Source organism: Parambassis ranga, chromosome 5, assembly GCF_900634625.1.
Source record: "Parambassis ranga chromosome 5, fParRan2.1, whole genome shotgun sequence".
NCBI classification, from domain to species: domain Eukaryota; kingdom Metazoa; phylum Chordata; class Actinopteri; family Ambassidae; genus Parambassis; species Parambassis ranga.
The window spans coordinates 16,368,135-16,389,223 of record NC_041026.1 but is presented as its reverse complement, the minus strand read 5'-3'; the positions used below and the strand labels follow the sequence as shown (position 1 = coordinate 16,389,223).

General features: G+C 42.9%; 1 protein-coding gene across 1 annotated transcript in view; it reads left to right on the top strand.

Moving 5' to 3' along the window:
- celsr2 (cadherin, EGF LAG seven-pass G-type receptor 2) overlaps positions 1–21,089 on the top strand; it is a 50,768-nt gene that overhangs the window by 9,869 nt on the left and 19,810 nt on the right. Inside the window, exons 2-3 of the mRNA XM_028406561.1 lie at positions 8,983–9,675; positions 18,058–18,280. Of these exons, the coding sequence (XP_028262362.1) occupies positions 8,983–9,675; positions 18,058–18,280 (916 nt within the window). The remainder of the gene's footprint in view (positions 1–8,982; positions 9,676–18,057; positions 18,281–21,089) is intronic.

Sequence of the window (21,089 nt, the reverse complement as noted above, 5' to 3'; positions counted from 1 at the left end):
TTCTATTAATGCTGACAGAAGTGTGTCGAGGTAACCAAACAGATGGTTTCCTCGTGAGTTTCTGCAGCAGTGTGACTGTGTTTTCACAGTTTGGTGACACTGACTGACTTTTCTGTTCACATGAGATCCTTTCAGACATGCACTACTTTCTTTTGATATGACGTCAGCTTCATGTCTGAATGAAGACCGTGGTTAACTTTCCATAAACGTCTTACTGGGCTGGAGTTATGCTGCATTCATGTGGAAGCAGAGAGACTCACAACATCTCCTGAATTAAAACAGAACATGCACGTTGACAATTAATGAAAGAATCTAAAGGGATTTCTTGTCTGTTATGTAATTCATAGTGCTTGTAGCTGTAGGTAACTAGCTGTCTGCCAGTAGGCTCTGCAGGCTCACCTAGTTTTATTTTAAAAACAGTAAACACTCTTGAAACCAACTTCTACTGCATGTAACCAACAGTTGATTTTTTTTATTTATATATGTGAACGCTAATTGAATGGAAACAAATGGAGTCTGTGGCTGTGATGATTTGTTACTGTGTTGTATGTTTTTTTTTTATCAATGCCAAATTGTGCCTTTGTACTCCTTGCAGTTGTTGCCTCCGTTTTAAAGCAGCTCTATGAACAACAGAGCTGTTATTAAGCTGCAAGATGTTCAGGATCCACTAACTATCAAATGGCGATTGGTATGTTTGAGTAAGGACCTCATGCTTGGTCACGTCTCTGCATGCTAATGTCTCTTTACTGTTGCGCTGACAGCGGTTTTCCTTTGATATGCTAATGTTGAGATTGGAAGAGCTCAGATCCTGTTCTGTGGCTCTAAAGCTGCTTCAGTGTAGAGGTGGAAGAATCTGTGGAATGTCTTCATGTTGTAGTTTTCAGATTCAGGTTCGAGAAGTGTCATCAGGGGAAGTCCGAAAATGAGAATGAATGGCCTGTGTCCAGCCCAGTCAGCGTTCCTCTCGGATGGAGAAATCAGGACAGGGACTGAGGGTTTACTCTGGATCTAAATCCTTGGGTTGACATTGAGCAACACAAGCAGTTTCTATTATTGACCTCACAGGCTCTGCTGGAATTAGGTGCTGTTGTGTAGTGGTTATTATTACAGCTGAGCTTTATTCTTTTTAATCTTAATTGCTCTGCAGAAGACGATAAAAACATCCACTCTCAGCATCATTTCAAAAACAAGGTCGAAGACATGAATATTTATTTAACCTGCATTTTGATTTTTTTTTCAAAGGAGTACACATAAATACACACAGTAAGACTAAGAATTATGATGCTTGCTCTGATTTGTGCTGCTCGACGTAACAGCTCTAACATTGCTCAGACACAGATAACAGTAAATCTGCTGCGTGGGAGTCGGAGCATGCTGTCCGCTCGCTCCTCTGAGAGCGAGAGTTGCGTGTGGGTTTTTCCTGTTAAACATGAGCTGTTTGTGTTTGGTTGTGTTTTTGAGTTTTTCCCCAACAATACAGTTCCCAGTCTGGTGGAGGAGCGGAGCTTTATTCCAAAATAAAACACAAATCCTGCTTCAGTCTGCTGTTCGAGCATCTCGCAGGATGTCTGAACCACCTTCACACCAAAGACAGTCAGTATAAACATGTTTAGACTGTAATTTAGACATCTTCTTTCATCATTATATCCCAAAAGGCATTTGCTAAAATATTTGTAGTAAATCACGTTTGACCCATACAGTCTTGTCTTTTGGCGGCCATCTTGGTAACAGCTGTCATTTTAATAGGACCGGGACCTGTTTAAATGTATGGAAAGGGCCATAATCTGATTCATTTAAAGTCTAAGTGTAAACCTGTCTTTTTCCACAAACCTGATTTATGTTCCATCCAAGGTCACAACGCAACCTTTATTTACAGCTCAGTCATGACATGACTGATGTCTCTAGGATCCATACTGTCTCTGTGGTCATTGTGTGTGTTTGTAAGCTGTTCCCTTCTTTCATGCTTATTCAAACCAATGACTCTGTCTGTACCTCTCCCTGCCGCCACACACACAACTGAACAGCTGATTGGTCAGATATGTTACCTGGATAGATGTGTGTTTGTGTGTCTGTTGTCTGTCTGTCTGTCTGTGTTTGGTGGGTATAGTGGTGTAACAGTCAGAAGCAACCTAGAGGTCAGTGACTACGTTGCAGTGTTGCACATGAATGGAACAGATTTGATTCTGACATGGTGAAAACTCCCAGAAGTATCTATGAGTAAATAAACATGATTACTGCAGAGCAATTTGATGTCTGCAGGTCATGACAACAAGTAGTGTCTTGATATCAAGCCCGTGGAGCTGATCGGTGTTTTAATTCTTCACACATACCTGCGGACGGTCCTCAGCTGTGACCCTGTGCTCTGTGCAGCCACTCCACGCTGATTGAACCTCTGAGAACATGCAGAGAAGCTTTTCTTGATTTTTGATTGCTTGATGGCGACGTGTTGGTGGCTGGAAGCCTGGCAGGAGTCGTTAGAGTGTTTTATGCAGACGAGGGGTGGAGGTGGTGGTGGTGGGGTGTGAGCTCTGGCCGTTGCTTGTCTAGTGGGGGGTCAGGAAGGGGATGGGGGGTGGAGTGGGGGCTGTACTGTAGGGGTAATGGGATGAAAAACCTCCTTTCCTTTGCAGTGCATAGCTTCTACACCCCCATCAGCCACCAGCCTCCATTCAGACAGCAGTTGAGTGTGCTTCACCTTTCAGCCCAGCTTAATTCACACAGGCTGCTCCACAGCCACAATTTACTGCCTTGCTTTTGATCACCGCAACCAGGGACTCCAGCTTTTAAATTAAATGGACACCAAACGGAGTGCTCTTAGCTCAAATGAAGGAGACCCCGAAGAAGCTTGATCTAATAGATATCACCCGATTTTAAAGTCAGCCACAAACCTGCATAATAAAGTTATGTCGCTGCAGTCTAAAGCTACACGCACACTCATTAGTGTCTGTCCTTCCTCAGCAGAGAGGTACCGGTAATTGAACCTCAGCTTGATGACTGATATGAAGGGGTGGATTAGTCTGTTGTCCTGCTGGGTGAATTCTGCTCCTGCATGTCCACACTCAGGTGGAACAAAACTATGAAGCTCGTTCCCATGAAACCACCAGACTGCAGACTGAAAGAATAACCCTTCAGTTACTTAACTTCCATCGGCTTTGAGCAGCAGTAGCTGCAGTTCGTGTCCTCTGTGATTTTGTTTTGGTCTCATCTGATTTCACTGTGACCACATTTACTGTTCACCGGGCTTTGTGTTGACAGGTCTCAGCACCTGTGAGGTTTCATCTCAAACTGACCATAAACATGTCAAAGTAACAACACCAGAGGAGCAGGTTATAAATTAGTCAGAGTGCACGCACACCCACACACACACAGACATCACAAGAGTCCAAGTAATTAACGCAGCAGCAGCTCCCAGGGCAGAGTATTTAATTCGATTTAAATTAAACTGTGTCCTGTTGTTGGCCCCAGAGGGTCTGAACATCATGGCTCTGTGGTTTGTTTGATTGATTGTGTGGTCGTCTCTCTCTCTCTCTCTGTAACCCTGTGTGGACTGGACAGTGAAATGTAAACATGACCCTTTATACAGTAGCTTCACACTATTTTAACTTTTAACTTATCCTTCCTCCCGTATGTTTTCTCCTACAGTCTTAATGTATATATTATGAACTTATGATTTAACAGGTTATCAATGACTACAGGGTTTTCTCTGATTAGAAGTTTGTCACTTTATAAAATCATGTCGTATCTTGAAGAACTTTGTTAGTCCTGATTCGGCTCTTTACAGCAGTTTTAAAGTTAAACTCTTTGATTCACTTTTCCACCTCGAACAAACAGCCGCACTGTTACACTCAGCCAGCTCATTTATAAACTCATTAAAAACTTGTAAGTTTATGAGGCGGCTCGCTGATTGGAGCTGCGCAGGCTGTGAACTGCAAAGACACACAGAGGCCTCATCCCTCCGAAGTGATTTTTAATTTATGATCTCCCCATTGATCTTGGAAATGGGACCCCAGCTTTGCGCTCTTTGATGTACCCGGGGCTTGGTGCGTGCTGCTCATACTGTAGTGCCCTGATGCTGAACAGCTAACACAGGCTCTGCTAAACCTCATTACCTTCTTACCCAGAGGTTTCACCCAACATGACACACTCCTGGAGTGAAACACACAGCTGCCTCTGAGGCCTTTTCGGATCACAGATTAAGCGTAGTTATGTTTGAGTGTGGCGGTCTTTAGGTGCTATCATTAGACTTGTGATGAATGGTTGTTTGAGAGAGCTGTTACAGTGTGATAATTTATCGGCTCTGCACTGTCATGATGATAAATGATATTTTTATATTAGGTTGAATGTGTTCCCCTCCCCACAGTAACCTGGAGGGTTTTTCATTGGCTCAGTGTTTAACCTACACTTTAGGAGGCGGAGCGGTCAGGTCTGAATATCTGCACTGCTGAAGTACCTCTGAACATCACTGTAGGGACAGAATCTGTGAGGTAGTTTAACCTCTCTCATCTTGCTGGGCTCCATGCTACAGTATGTAGCTGAACCAGGCTCCAGGGAGGAAATGAAGGCGCTTACAGGTGTTTTAGGTGTGATGGCAGTAAACTCTTTCATTAAAAAAATTTTCATTCCTTTTTTCTACACTAACACAACAAAAATTGTGCTAACCACTACTTAAATGGCCTCTTGAGACCCCCTGTGCCTTTTGTTGTGCTTCCTTTTCTGTGGTTTGTTAATGTGATTTGAGGTTACCTGGGTTATAGATGTAGGGACAGATGTGGAGGAGGTTCAGGTTTAACCCTTCAGTCCTGTCTAAAGGCAACACCTGCATGTACTCTGTAATTTTCCTTAGAGTAGTGAGACCTCCTGCCAGGCTTTTGGATCAGATGTGCAGCATTTGTCTTCTTTTTTTCCATCTAACTGTGTAAACAAACAGAAAAGAGGGTAAATAACAGTTAAACTGTGGTGTCACAGCTCAGGGGAGAGGGCCGGGGTGGCTGTCATGCTGCTGGGTGATGTCTCTGTCCCTCAGTAATTTGGTCTCAGTCTTTCTGATCTTTATCCACCATGACTTTGTTGACATTTTCTGGGATTCAACTGAGAGATTTGATGGCAACTTTGGTGATTTAATTAGGCCAGTCTCACCGATTTGTTCTCTCTCTTTGTCTCAGCCTCCCTCTCTCTCTCCCTCTCTCTCTCAGCAGACTGAGTGGTCTACAGCAGAAAGTCATACATCTCGGTTTGATTGTATGTTTCTTTACAGCAAATGCTCCATCCTACACTCCCTTTGAGTTTGTGTGACATCATTCCAGTTGCTGTGTTTGTTGTTCTTAACTCCCCTGACAGTTGAAACTGAGCCTCATTAATATTTCAGAGATTAACAAAACCTATACATCTTTCCTCTGATAACTTATGTTCTCGGTGCAGAGGCCTCAGCCTACAGCCAGACAGGCCCTGCTGTATCTCAGAAAGACTTTTCTCTGTAAATCATAATGAGCCATCTTGTTTACATGCCCCCATTTATTACTGAAGACATCTCTTAGGACGTCTGATTTCCCCGATTTAGTATAAGAAAACATGAACCTTCAGAATGTTTGTTTTACCAGGTTTGAAAAAAGACTGCATTTGGAGTATTTGACAGAAGTACAACAAAATGCATCAAAGTGTCCACTTTACTTTTTCTGTGATGACTAAACCTCCAGTTTCTAATATATATATATATATATATATACACACACACACACACAAAATGCCATACACAACCTTGGCAGTCCTGCAGCCTCAGTGTGTGTTTAATCTTTTCCCTGGCGCCACTTCCTAGTTGAGAGCATTCCTGGCACCCAGAGGCCCAGAGGGGGTCGAGCTGTGGGCTGAAAGCAGTGTCACACTTCAGAGCTGGCACCTCGTCTCGTTACCAACTAGGCATCCTTTCCCCCCCCCCTCCTGTTTGGCCCCAAAACGCCCCGCTTTACCCTCCGTTCCATGAGCGGAGGATCCTTCCATGGAGAATGACCTCTTTGAAGGATGGTCTGGTTTCTTTCAGAGGAGATTCTCCTCGCGCTCAGTTTCCCAGCGCTGCGTTTACCTCTGGAGCTCTGCCTGAGCCCCCATCCAAGAATGTGAATTGGCAGAGGACATAATTAAGGTGATGTCTGTCCTTATACATGGCCTAATGTTTAAGAGCCCAAGTTCAGTGAGAGCTGTGTTTTTCTGCAGAGTATCAGTTGCTCTGTGACTTGAATACATGCAGAGACCACCGGCTCAGGTAGAAAGTAGCTCTTTCATTGTTTGTTTGATTGTTATTGTCGGGTGTGAGTAGGTGTCAGAACACGTCTGCTTGATGTTCAGCAGATTTTAAAAACCTGGAACAATAAATGTTTCAAAATGCGGCAGATTATAGCCGCTAAACAGTGTGTGTGTGTGGTCCACATATTACTCATGTTGTGGGGACCGAAAATCTGTGTACACACAGTGCATATTATGGAGGATGTCTCTTCCTTACAGAGACAAAAATCAAGCCCATAAATTGGGATTATGTGAAGGTAAGGGGTAGAATTTGGCAAATAATAGTTAATAAGATCAGAGTGAGAAAGTGTGACTGTGTGTGAATGATGAAGATTTAGCTCAAAGTCTCACTGCAATCAACTAAAGACCATCAAGGTCCCAGTTTAAATGTAGCTAGTTAGCATTAAAATTACATTTAGGGTTTTTTTAATTGATTTCTATGAAAACAAAGACTTTTTTATTAGTGTTTACTGGTTTAATTATAAATGTTTAGGTGCATATTGTCGATGACCCATGTAAATTTACTGAGAAAATAATTAGCAGATGCATGCCTATTTAAAGCAATCAACCCCTAACTGTAACCATCCAAATCATAAAAGTTGCATCACAAAGGTTTTTAAAGTTAAAATATAATTGGTGACCGTAAGGACAATAGTTGTGCCTTTCCTCTGAGAAAGTCTGTCTGTCTGTGTTTATGTCCCCTCCTTCTCATATGCGACTGTTTTCTTGTGTACTCAGGTGTGTGTGTGTTGTTTGTTTACAGTAAAGTGTGAATTAGAGCAGCAGCCCTGCTTGTGTCTGTTCTTTGATTTATTTTTTTACCCCACTTCCTCTGCTAAGGCCCTGTATTATTACTGTTCTGGAAGCGCTTGACTGAAAGCTGAAGGATTAAAGCCGTGTCAAACATGCTTCTCTGTCTCACTTCCTCTATGACCCTCCCCCCTCCTCCTCCCCATTTTTTCCTGTAGCCCCCGTCCCTCCCTTGGCACTCTCTGTTTAAACTCGCTTGGTGCCAAAACAGGGATCTGGTAACTTTGGGCAGGGCTGTTTGTGTGAGTTCTGCTCACAGGTTTTGCTCTCTGGCCGGCATCCAGATTTCTCAAACAAAGCGTCCCATTGATTATTTTTGAGGGAGAGGCTGAGGCTTGTTTTTAGATACATTTGATTTGATTAAGCCTGTTTTGTGTTGAGGCTACAGGCCATTGAGATGGACAAAATGATAGTGACCTCTTGCTGTGACCTTAAAGTGTAAATATGTAAGTAGTGACACGAGTTCAAGCTTCCTGTATGAAAATAAGACTAAGAAAAGAAGGAAATCAAATTTAGATTGAGATAAATTTAGAGAGAGTTCAGCCGTACCAAGAGATTTGTTATCTAAATTTAAAAAATATCTTGTGATTAGGACACTCAACATTCAAAGGACACACTGATTTAACCTGGAAAAGTCTAAGCCTGCAGTTCCATAAATGGCCACTTGAGGCTGGCTCCTCCTGTACAGCTTAAATAAACTGGACTAAGATATTATGGAAAGGGAAAGGTAAAAGAAGACATAATCGTATAAATTGACAAATGACAAACTATGTTCAGCAGCTGGATCTGAACTCTGTTAGGAGGACTTCAGGAAATGTCTGCTACAGTTTGCAACAAACACTGTTTGTGGTTTAACTCTTTGATGGACTGTCACTGGGCAGAAAGCCGGATGATCCGGGTTAAGTTGTACATTTGTCAGGTTTTTTCAGAGCAGCCATGACCATTGGTTATGTGCTTGTTAGAAACACACTGGACTCCGGTTTGCGTGGATTGAGGCTATTTTCATTATAATTTTCCTCCTCAGTGAGCAGTGCTCTGACCGCTCTTGTCTGAATGACTTTCAGCTGATACTTGCTGATAAGCAGTTTCAGTTTATTGTAAATCTGTCTGCAGTGGAGAAGAAAGTAAAAAAAAAAAGCTTAACAATGTATGTTTGCCCTGCCATTCATGTGTTATTTGACTGTTGCAGTGCCTATATCCTATGATTAAATAATGCTGTGTACAAGACTTACTGTACAATAGCAGACATGAAATCACTTCATGCCAAAGCCACAGACTTGAATGTATGGAGGATAAAGTATTAACAGGATCTGGTATCGAAACAAGAGATTTGCTGAGCTGGGAAATGCTTAAACGAGTGAATCTGAGACTTAAGGCTTTCAGCGTGGCATGTATAATAAAGTAGCATAGCTGCTTCCGGACAAAGAAAGCAAAGAATGAACTGTGAATACAGGCGTGAAATTTCCTGATGAGAAAGTTGGAATGTGCTGAAAGAAAACATGTACTTGTTGTCTCATCGTCTTGGCATACATCTGTCATCTGTTCTCAAAATGAGAAAAACACCCATCACAGCCAAGACCACAAGGAAAAAGGTGTCACTGTTATATTCAGAGTGTTAGTTAGTGTTTGAGCTTTAATTCTCAGCTGCATTTATAGTGGATGCGGGTTCATGCTGGTGAGTCCTGTGTTCATGTAGCAATAATGTAATAATTCACCCACCTACATGAACCTGCACCTTTCCAGCTGCCACAGCTGCTGCATGTGCAACAACAAAACTGGTGTAATGTCATTTAACTCGTGCTTCATGCTACGCAACAGAACAGGCTACCTTCAGTGGTCCAACAATGTTCTCACTAACAGACTTTTCCCGTTTCCTTTTCTTCTCCTCTGTTGCAGATGGTATCCATCAGGTGTCAGCTCAGTGCCTTCTCCAGGTCATCATCATCACAGATGAAATGCTGTCCAACAGTATCACCGTCCGGCTGGCCAACACCTCCCAGGAGCACTTCCTGTCCCTGCTGCTAGCTCAGTTCATGGACGGCGTGGCCCACGTCTTCTCCGCTGCTCCTGAAGATGTCGTTATCTTCAACATCCAAGACGACACGGACGTCAGTGCCCGCATCCTCAACGTCAGCCTGTCTGTGGCCATGCCCATGTTTGGGGAGCGTCCTGGAGGGCTCAGCCATGGAGGGGACAGTCCTGGGAGAGGGGTCGAGACCGGAGAGTTTTTTGGCTCGGAGGAGCTCCAGGAGAGGCTGTATTTGAACCGCAGCCTTCTGGCTCAGATCTCCTCCCAGGAAGTCCTTCCCTTTGATGACAACATCTGCCTGCGGGAGCCTTGTGAGAACTACATGAAGTGTGTGTCTGTCCTGAAGTTCGACAGCCTGGCGCCGTTTGTCGCCTCTGATACCATCCTGTTCAGACCCATCCATCCCATCGCCGGGCTGCGTTGCCGCTGTCCCACCGGCTTCACAGGGGACTACTGCGAGACTGAGATCGACCTCTGTTACTCTAAACCCTGCGGAGCCCACGGTGTGTGCCGCAGCAGAGAGGGAGGCTTCACCTGCGAGTGCCTGGAGGATTACACAGGTGAGAGTTTAATTAAACCGCAGCGGTCAGTATGTTACAGTCAGTATGTCATAACTTCATTAACCTGCTGATGTCATGTCTCTGTATGGTGTCTGCCATCATGAATCTGTTCTGTGGTGTGTTGAGCATATACCTGTACTGTCTGCTGCACTGCATACGGCTTCCACTTACTTATCGATACAACAAATGACCCCTGACCTCTGAAGTCTGACAGATGTTCCAGACCTCCAGTGTGCTGCCTCACTGTGTCAGAGGATGTTTGCACTTGTGTTCAGTGTGGCTGAAGCTCAGCAGGGTGCAGTGCTGCACAGCCAGGTCTCTTTCAGAAGAAAAAGCAGCCGTCCCTGTGTGTGTTATGTGTGTGAACACCTTGTTAGCTGATGCTGCTTTGCCTGTCAAGATTTCATCTCACAGCAGTGAGAATCCCCCTGAAGAAAAATATAGATTATGTAGTTGAATGTTGAATTACATGTAGCTAGTTAATTAATAAATACCTCTTTGGCTGATTTTCAAGGGACATTCAGATTTTAAAATAAAAACCATATAACAGGGTGTTATATGGTTTTTATGGCTACATAGTACTGTGCTGAGGCATCATAACTGCAAGAAATGTTAGCACTTTTTTGCCAAGAGTCAGCCACATAAGCAGAGCTTTTAGGATGGCAACTAACAAAAGCTAATGCTAAAGCTGTCTGTTTGTCAAGGACTTGGGAAAGTAGTTGGCCATGTTGTTGGTGTTTCAGATGTGAAGCTGCTGAAGAAGAGAGACAGGGACATTTCGCTAAGAAGTGTTATCCATAATATAATTCTATATACTGGCACATAGATGAACATTTGTTGTGTTGGTTTTTGGTAAGGTGCTATGCCACCATTTGTGTTGGGCTTGGGGCAAACTGTCACTTTTAGGCTGAATAGCATTTCTGGCTTTGAGTGTTTAGTGCAGCTAAAAGGTGAAAGGTCACGATTTCTGCCAAGCTGTTCACATGTCGCCTTCCAAATGTTAATTTCTTCTCCTCCAAAGGTCCCGTGGGGGCTTTAACGACTGCATCTGTGCCGTTCAGTCCGCTCCACGGCTCCTTATTGAACCTGGCTCTTTATAGACACAGACTGTCTTCTACCCTAATGACCAGCTCTGCAGACAAAGGCTGAGTGATGACTTATTGATTTGATTTATCCCTGCAGGAAGACACAGTGGAAATAAACGAACTAACCTGAGCCTGTAAACCCTTGCTGTGTGAGGACTGTTTTAATTGGAGGTTAACCCATCAAGTTATTGTAGATCCCAGACCAAGTTAAAGTGGTCAGTAACCACAGTGCTCAGGTGTTCTTAAGGCTTCATTTTGCAGCATTATTGATGCACTCTACCTTTATATATGTGCCTTATGGCCTTAAATACCTACATACTTATTCACACCTACATTCAGAAGTGCGTCCCTGCAGCGGGACTGTGTTTCAGAGCTCAGAGCAGTGATATAACAAGCTCTGTTTCCTTGCTCCTGTCTATTTTTGATCTTTACTTTGTGTTGAGTGTTTTGCAGCAAAGAAAACAGGAGTAGTTTCTCTGTCCAGAGAAGTATCACTGAGTGGAACAAGGGAAGGAAATTATTAATTATGCATGGCTTCAGATGGAGCGTGTCCTCTAGCTGTGAAAAGCCCTGTGGTAAAAGTACCTAAGAAAACACTCCACAAAGCACACAGTGTGTAGAGACGGGGAGGACAGAAGCTTCCGTTCTCGGGCTATAATGAAGAATTAATTTATTACTGATAGCAGCAGAACTGTGAGGCAGTTTCAGGATTATTTTTCCCGTTTGCTGCTCCAGAAATTATTCACATCCTCAAAGGGTTAAAGACCTTCTCCTCAGTTGGTTTATGGTTAAGGGAAAAAGGGAGAAGTTGAAAAGGAGTTTAAAGAGAAAGAGTGTTAAAATATGTTAATTTATACAGTATGAATATTAGGGTAGTTGCCCCATCTTTTTGTTGAGAGGTTAAGTGGGTCAAATCCTGACTTTTTAATGCGATTTAGAGTTTCATCTTGTCTTTGAAGCACTGTGGTGGTAACTGCCTCTGTTTATCATTGCTAAGCAGTAAATAAATAAAAAGTTTGTAACATAATATATTTAGATATTTTTCCCAGCATTATAATTTAAAGTTTCCTGTAGCATAAAACACACGTGATGAATGATTGATGTCACGCTTCAGTGTATCTGTAAACATATTTAAAAGGTCTGTTTCACTCGCTGGATTTCTTCTGAAGATTTCAGGCACATCTTGAGGATTCAGTCAGTAGAGTGCAGTTTGTTAGATTTATAACCAAATGCTTTGAATGAGATATGAGATATACATATATATAAATTTGTAGTAAATACTGTTGCTAAACATAATATACATGCTCCTATGAAGGCACCATAAAATATCAATAAAGATGTGATGTCATCAATAGGGATCTGTAACAGCAGTGTGGGAGGCTCCAACATGGAGGCTGAGAGGATGAGAGACCTATACTAACAGCTGGCAACCTGTCACTCAAACCAGCACAGTCTGAAATCTAGACTCTAAAACAGTCTTACAGTTTATACATCCTGTAGTTGCAGTTTGAGGACCTGCACTTCTGTATTGTCTTTGTCAGCTGAGTATATTGCTGCATGTCAGGCACACTTAATATAAAAAGTGCTGTTTTATATTTTCAACCTTTTTCCTTCATGACCCGCCTGTCTGCATCTGCCCCAAAACATGAAGGAGGTCTAATGACCCTCATGTCGAAAGATTTGGACCAAAGCTGCCAACACCTGCAGCTTCCAAAAAATCAGTAATGAACAGAAGAAAAGGATATACAATATTTATAAAGACAAGGATTTCCAAAGGTTTCTATGTTAGTGGGTTAACATTTATTAACTCTTTATGCAGCACAGTTTCTAAATAAGTGATGGATTATTGGTTAGAGTATGATAATGTAGTTAGTTATTCTCTTGTTTTGAGGCAGGCGGGTTTATATTTCACGTGCAGATGTTCAGCAGCTGTAATCATATCATATAGCAGTAATCAGACCTGGTGAAAGACCACTTCACTCTCTCCCTCCTGTAAAATCTGATTAGCTTAAACAGGATTACTTCAGCAGCTAAAAAAAAAAACTAAACAAAAAAAAACACATTTGCTGTTTCCAGTTTAAAAAGCTAAGATGACCTGGAGATAATCCAGCGGTTGTTTTTGGGCTCTCTGTAAAGGCATTGCTTCCATTATTCCATTATCCATATTCTCATCAAAGATTAAAATGTTTTTTTTCATATACCTGTTCATGCGGCCGTTTATAAAGCCTCAAATAGTGTCGGCATTTGAGTGTGTGGGCCCGGAGGCCAGGCTGAGTGGCACTTACATATTCTCACACAGCTGTGGGTGTTGGAGCTGAACTGCAGGTGCTTTTAACATGAATCAGCAGAGAGAGAGGGAGGGAGCCTGTGTGAGTGAGTGTGGGTGAAGTGGGCGTATTTTTGTCCACAGTTAGCTGCATTAATTTCCATCAGCTGGAGACAGAGCGTTGTTTAGATGTGCTCCTGTTTTTGATGATTTTAAATATTTGAAAGTTGCTGTCTGATCTGGTTTGGTTGCTCATGCAGGTTTTATTTGATGTGTTTTTCCGTGATATACAACTCACACTGTTCTTCACAGTCACTCCCTCAGTTTACACACTTTGATGGGGCACATTGTGTGTGTGTGTGTGTGTGAGTGTTAAATTGCTCACTTCACGTTCTTCGCGTGGGTGGATAAGCACTGAATATCTGCGATTAGAAAGGTGCATGGACAATCTGAGGAATGTTTGTGTGTTAATGGAGCATGTTTCAGTGTGTGTGTGTGTGTGTACTGGGGAACTGTTGGACCGTAGGCGTTGCCAGATGGTAGCAGGAGGGAAAATGAAAAAAAAATGTACCAGCCTTCATCGTTGCTTTTCCTCAAAGGACGAGTGATTTGTCGTTGGCTGAGTCACTCTTTAGATGCTGAACAAGATGTTAACCTGCTTCAGTTCTCGCTCACGTTTATCTTAAAACACGCAGCAGGAGGGATGTTTTCAACACTCACACTCAGTTTCTGCATGTGTTTGCAGTGATCAGCTGACCTCCTCCTCTCTGTAAAAATGTTAATTTGTCCACTGAGGATGCATCTGCAGGGTTTTAATGTGTGTACACGGTTTCAACTCACGCTGGTGTCTTAATGTAATACCTTTAAAACACTGCAAGCCACGACAGTCTGCCTCTGAGACACGGCATGAATAAAATGCTGCCAGACACATGGAAAGCTCAGTAATAAAAAGCATTTGCACACTGCTGTTGAGCAAAGATGCACCAACCTCTCATCAGACTACTTCATCCCAGGGGCCAACACACAAACTGAACCAGCTGTGACCTAATGCCTGCAGCTGAAGCTTTATTATGGACGATGATGATGATGATGATGATGATGATGATGATGATGATGAAGGGTTTTTTAAACACAGATTTGTGACTCCAGTCAGATACTGTCAATTTATCTGTTTTTGCCCATTTATCTGGGATTTCATTCTATTTTAAGATGAAAGGAAACAAGCAGTCAGAGTGAGAGAGCACCACGACCTGTCACATGAACACATCTGTCAGAACCATGATGTCACTGTGTTTGTGAAAGGAGGTGGTGGTGATGTGTGTGTGTGTGTGTGTTCCTCAGGCTCTGTATGACCGGTTACATGATGAGCTGATTTGATCACAGATACAGCTGGAGGTCATGTATCTGTAATGTTATTGAGCACCTTATCTCATTATTCCCCTTCATAATTCTGAGTGGTTTCTCTCTGTGGCTTCAGCTGTGTGCATATCGTCACACTAACCTCCTCGACACTGCAGATGTGTGTTTGTATAAGCAGCCTCCTCTCAGGTTCCCTGAGCTCTGTGTATTTTTATGTGTGTGTGTGTGTGCGTGGAGGGATCCAGCCCAGGAGCAACGATGCTCCGTTGTTACCTACCAACTCTGTACCTCTGAAACTCCAGCTCAGCAGAAAGGTCTCTAAGGAGACTTACCCTGCAGGACCAGTTTGTACACCAACATAAACACAGCATGCTGATCATCTGTGTTAGAACATTTGCTCTAAAGCATTAGAAGAGACTGACACATTGCATTTGTACTTTAATGCACTATGATTTTATATATATATATATATCTGCTGCAATCACTGGATTTGATTCATATTATTCGGCTTAATTGTCACTTTTGTAAGTGCATATTGTTTCGTTTCAGAGTGTGAAAATCCTCTGGGATCAATTTGTCATGAACTAAAAATGCAACTCAGTCATTTTTGCAGATAAATTATCTCAGAAAAACAAGAGATTTTTTTTGTCCAGTTCACAGCTGCAAAAAGTTTTTTTTTTATTCTTACAATTGTTAGCAGAAATGCTCTATTTAAAATAAAAACACCAGCACATAATCCATTTAAAAAGCACATTTTAAGCACTGTGTTTCTGTGTAAATAAAAGCTGGATCTCTGAGGTATCTGTACGATTTGCTGCTTAATGATTCATGCTGGCAGCAAAAAGAGAGTGTGGGCACTGAGGTGGACATATAGAGGGGCGTAAATAGAGCGGAGGAGCCTTGTTTGAATTATTCATCGGGACATTCTGTAGAACTGTGACTGTGAGCCCCTGTCCCCACCCCGGTGTGCAGCTCTCACCTGGCGACGTGAAGTTGCTGTTGGGAGCATCTGTGGTGGCGGTGTCCCACGGGGGATGAATGAGAGGCAGCTGATCTCTGGTATCAGTGAGGAAGGTTTATTTGGCAGCACGTCTTAAATGATCATTATGAAGCATGTCAGAGTCGCTGTGACTGTTATTTAGCACAGCTCTGTTTGTCGTTTTTGACCAGTGCTTGAAGAAAGATGAAGTTTAGTTTTTTGGGTTTACTGCCTGCAGCAGGTTTCTGAATTAATAACAAGGCAGACAGCACTGTCACATCAAGACTTAATTTCAGTGCCGGCTGGCCTGCAGTGACTCTTTGTCATCTGGAAGCATCACTAAGAACATGACAGCTGATAGTTGGAGGCTGACCGGCACAGAGAAATGACACCATGACACTTTAGAACGTCCTTATAAAGCTGTCACAGCCACAGGTTAAACACGGTTTTATCGGTGTCACACTCACTTTCTACAGTAGATGGTAGATATTAGGTCCCCTTTTCACCTTTATTGAGTGTGTTATTAACACTCAGATTAATGACTTATTCAAAGTCAATATAACCATTGTAGTCGTATTTGTATTTCCACACTGTGTGCTACGTCCTGAGTCCTTCTTCTTCCTGTTTTCCTCTATCCGTCATTATAAACATGAATAAAAGGCCCTTTCTTATGGCTGTAAAAGAACCCATCATTAATAAAAAGCAGACTGGTAAAATGGGACTTTGCCACTGAACACAGATCAACATCATCTTGGCAGGGGCTGTAAATCAGAAAAAACATGGACCTGGCAACAGGTTCACTAAACTGCTGCACATGAATCAATTATTTCTCATCATTAAGAAACCTTTATTAGTCCCACAATGAAGAAATTTAAGAAGCCAAAAAAAAAACACTCTGTAGGTCACTCTTTGTAAAGTGCATCCAAATGTTTCATCTGTCTTCTGACTGAGTCGTTGCTCCTGGGGTCCAAAATGATCGCTGTAAATCAATAAATGTGAGTAATGATCGTGACGTCCCATCCAGCAGCTCTTCACTGAATAGATGTGTCTCAACAGCAGCACTGAAACAAAGAAACTGGCTTTCAGTGGGTTGTGAATGGAGTGATTAATAGTCAGAGAGTAAATAAAAGGCCTGTGTGTCAGTGCTGTTGGATGAAGATGTGTGTTTGTGTGTGTCAGTGTTACAGTAGTGCTGCACACAGCGGAAGTTTTTCCACACTGCTGACTGAGTGGCTTTGACACAAATTCCTGCTCACGCATGGGAGAGCGAGCGGTCTCGCCTCAGCGACCGCCGCAGACTCCCGTCCGGAGGATCCAGACAAATGGCACATGTTAGGCGGACTGCGGGGTCGCGTGGACGAGGACTTGTTTACATGCTATACTGTGCTTTTACACAGGTCACTGCCTGCTGTGACCTCTAGTTCAGCTTTGTGGGCTCCTAGTCTATCACACAATCCATAGTACAGTGTGCCCCCCCCAATGAGGAAGTCTTTCTGTGCATGTGACAGACTGTGTGACATTAATTTGGTCATTAGAAGGAGTGTGTGACATTCTGCACCAGTGTGACTGCACAGCCGCTAATGGTAGTACCGGGTCAAGAACTGCACATGCAACAACGAAGCAAATGCTGAATTTTAAGTCTGCACAAAGTCTCAAACAAACTACTAGGTATCTGTCATTTTGAAAATGAGCGTATGATTTTATTTCTGTTTATTTTATCATTACTTCAGTTAATTGACTGTGTGTGCTGAATGGAGGTGAGGTCCTCCCTCTTATATTACCTTAATGTAAATGTGGTTGTATTTTGGCTCTGGTAAAAAACAGAATAATCTGATCAGATGTTAGTGCTGACAGAGGAATATCAGCATAAAGTATAGATCATCATGATTAGTTCATGAATTAGCCTAGATTGACAAAAAATCTCTTATGATCATTTATTAATCATCTGTCTCTCCAGCTTTAATGGGATTCTTGCATCTCAGTTGTGGGAATATTACTGCATTTCTTAACCATGTGTGAGGTTTAAACTATGATCCAGATATTGAGAAAAGTCAGATTATCAATGATATATGTGTCATCTGTGATTCTTTGATCAGTATTTAGTAAGGGTTTAACAAATTAGAGGCTTTCTATAGATCAGATTCTGATGGTTGCTGTGTGTTGATGGACGCACACAGTGTTTTCTCAGGTAAGGTAAAGATGATTTCATCGGGCGCCTATAAGGTGTGAAAAAGCAGAAGATAATCATCATGAGCTGCCACAGTCTGCACAAACTGCAATCATCTCAGCTTCTTTGTCTGAATGCACAAACACTTCCAGCTCGCTGCTTTTTGAGCCATCGTGTTGTTCCGCTGAATATGAATGCAGCACACACTGCAGCCTTATTCCCAGGAGGAGGAGAAGGAGTCATGCTGAGTGTGACACAGAGCAGAGAGAGATTGAAACAGCAGACAGTGTCGAAGATGAACCAGGGTTATAATTTAAAATCAGATTTCCACTGATGCACTTTGTCAGCAGTGTTGTAATTTGTTTTCCCCCCAGTCTTATATGTTGTTCTATAATGGCACATACAGGGTGCAGTGACAATAAGCAGATAGCTGTGTAGGGTCCCTTATGGTACGACTGAGGTGAGGCTGCTTGTCACAAACAATATTAATCCTCGTTTCTCTGCGTGTCTCTCCATCCATCTCCAGGAGAGCGCTGCGAGCTGTCATCCCGATCAGGCCGCTGTGCTCCTGGTGTCTGCAAGAACGGAGGGGCCTGTGTGAACCTGCTGGTCGGTGGCTTCAAGTGCGAGTGTCCACAGGGCGGCTACGAGAAGCCCTACTGCGAGATGACCACGCGCAACTTCCCTCCGCACTCCTTTGTGACCTTCAAGGGCCTCCGCCAACGATTTCACTTCACCCTCTCTCTCACGTAAGCACCTCCGCCTCCCTGCAACAAGCTGCAGCTCACCTGTCCTGCTGCTCCATCGCCTTTCAATCATCTCTGATTGATTCTTCACCCTCCCACACACTTCCCTACTTCTGTCGGCATGCTTTCCAGCCTGAAGTGTGCTGTGCTCCCCCACCTCACATTTATGTAACCATGATGATGTTTAATAGCAATAATGGGATCACTGAATCTTTTGTAGAGCCGCTGTAGTGTCAGAGTGCAGCACCTGTGCTATAGATACAGAAGCACTGCTGGAATGCTCTGCATGTCAGACATGTGGACAGAGCCTGTGCAGCCTGTGAAGCAAAGTTTTTGGAAACAGAGACTTGCATAACATGAGGATGATAATCCTACAGGCAAGAGTGAGTCTGATCTTGTTACAGTCAATGTGTCACTGGTCACTGTGAGCTGTTAGTCAGCACTGCCCTATTTTTGCATCAATCTATTTCTGCATCTATCTATCTATCTACCTAACTTGGACAGATATCACTTTGATCATTTATGACTGAAACTAGCAGTTTATTATGCTTGATTAGCTTAGCTTAGCACAAAACCCATAACATCAAACACACAGTGGTTGTTTGTTGGCTTTACTTCTTCATATATTCTACACATAATATCTGAATGTTAATTAGAGAGGGGTTGGTGACTCCTTTTTTCATGTTTTGGGTGTTTTTTTATGCTAAGCTAAGTAGCTCCAGGGTGCAGCGTTTTTGTATTGCAGACTCAAAATAAGTCTCAGTTTAGCGAGAGCTATTCCCTGAAGTAATAATGGCAGTAGAAGTGATGTCAGCGGCATTTTCTCTAAGAGCTGGAGGTGACATCTAAAGCCATAATTAGCATTTAGCAAAAATAGCAAAGATCTGAGCCTAGGGTTCCTCTACTTTTCTACACAGCACAAAAAGGCAACCTACAAACAGCTTCCTTCATGTTATCTGACATTATAGAAGTGCTGTGGAACTGGATCACAGATCTGGTTTAAGCACCAGGAGTTGTCCTTATAAGGATGGTTTGATATCCATCCAGCATACGTCAAGGATTATGAGGCCGAGTGAGACTGAAGGTGTACATATGATGATGGTTTGTAGAGGGATTGTGAAGGGGGGAGGTGCTCTAGATATGAGCAGATGAGCTGTGAATACTGAACACATGCAAAGACAGCAGGACCTCTGATCTGCATGAATCAGGATGAAACTGAATCAACGATTAAAGCTGTCCGTCCTGTTTGATATCAGTCACAACAAGTGACAACACGTATCCCCTCTCGTGTGGTATCACAGAGAATGTGTCCTGACATTTTGCTTGACTTATTGTGATTCTTGTCACCTTAGACGTGCTTGGCAGGGGTTGACACTCACAATGGCTGCCGGTGGAAATAATATCCCCCTTGTGAGCTTTATGGACTCGGCCCTTCTTTAAGTGAGGTTCAGATGACAGCCTTTTTTGATAGAGAACTGCTCAGACCAGTTCTGACGGCGGTCTACATTTCAGTGGCAGGTCAGAGGAGCTGTGAAGTAGCTGCTGTGTAAAAGGTGCCGATACAGAGAGCTTGAGGCAGGTGAGGTCAACAAGTGGCTCTGTTACCTGAGCCTGAGCTGATCAGGTTTCTCCCAGAAAGAGCTGCTGTTATGACAGACGGCTCAGGATGTGGATCTTTTTCCCTCAGAGTGACGACTAATTTTAGGTTTGGAGCTGCAATTAAGGCTGAGATTTCACCAAAGGTACACAGTGTAATGGGATCAGCACAAGGAGGACTGAATCTGACTGTTCTGTTCTTCATCTGGATGTTTTTTTAGTGTTCTCTGGTGACTGAGCAGATGTGTAGGTTAAAGACATGAGAGCATGAGCAATAATATACAGCCAAGTTAGCTGCTCCGTCAGGCGAGTGTAATGTTTACTATGCAGTGTTAGCATGCTAGCATGTGCTAATTTACATTAAATTGCAGAGTTAGATGAATAGATCAGTTTGCAAAAAGGATTTCTGTTTTTTTATCATTGTAAATTCAAGATTTTTACGATCCAGACTAAACACGTTTCTTTTAAGTGGCGCACTGTGTATAATGTCACAAAAGAGAGACACAAAGAAGAGAGAAAAACAAACGAACAAATAAATAAATACCAATATATTGGTCTGGGAACGCCTCGGGATTCGCCCGGAAGAGCTGGAGGAAGTGTCTGGTGAGAGGGAAGTCTGGGCATCCCTGCTTAGACTGCTGCCCACGTGACCTGGCCCCGGATAAGCGGTCGAACATGGATGGATGGATGGATAAATACTAATAAATGAAATAATACACAAAAGGGTTACATTTACTTAAATGTGCAAACTGCTTATTTAAAAATAGGCAGAAGATATCGGCCTAATTTAGGCTGCTTTACAGGATTTTGGTGCCACAGATGTCTCAATGTAAGTGTCTTTATAATCAGAGGTCTGAACCACGTACTTTCATGGCGATCTATCAGAAATATTTTATAACATTTAATGAAAATCCATCCGTCCATCGCTTGTTGACACATTTCTGTCTCCATGCGTTGAACTGCTGAACACAGTGCGTCCTTATTTCACACTTCTGGGTTGTACTTCTATGTAATACAGGGATCATTTTTTTCCTCCCCGCTGCACACATCTTATACGTTACAGCATAGCGTGACAAGGTTCCCCACATAAGGGGCAGACTGGTTGTTATTTTTACTGATGGGTGCCTAATGTGACACGCAGTGATGCCCGTTGAATCAGTGTTTAGTTCTGGCTGATTACCCTCATAGTTCAGAGGGCTCTGGGGGGCAATGTGGA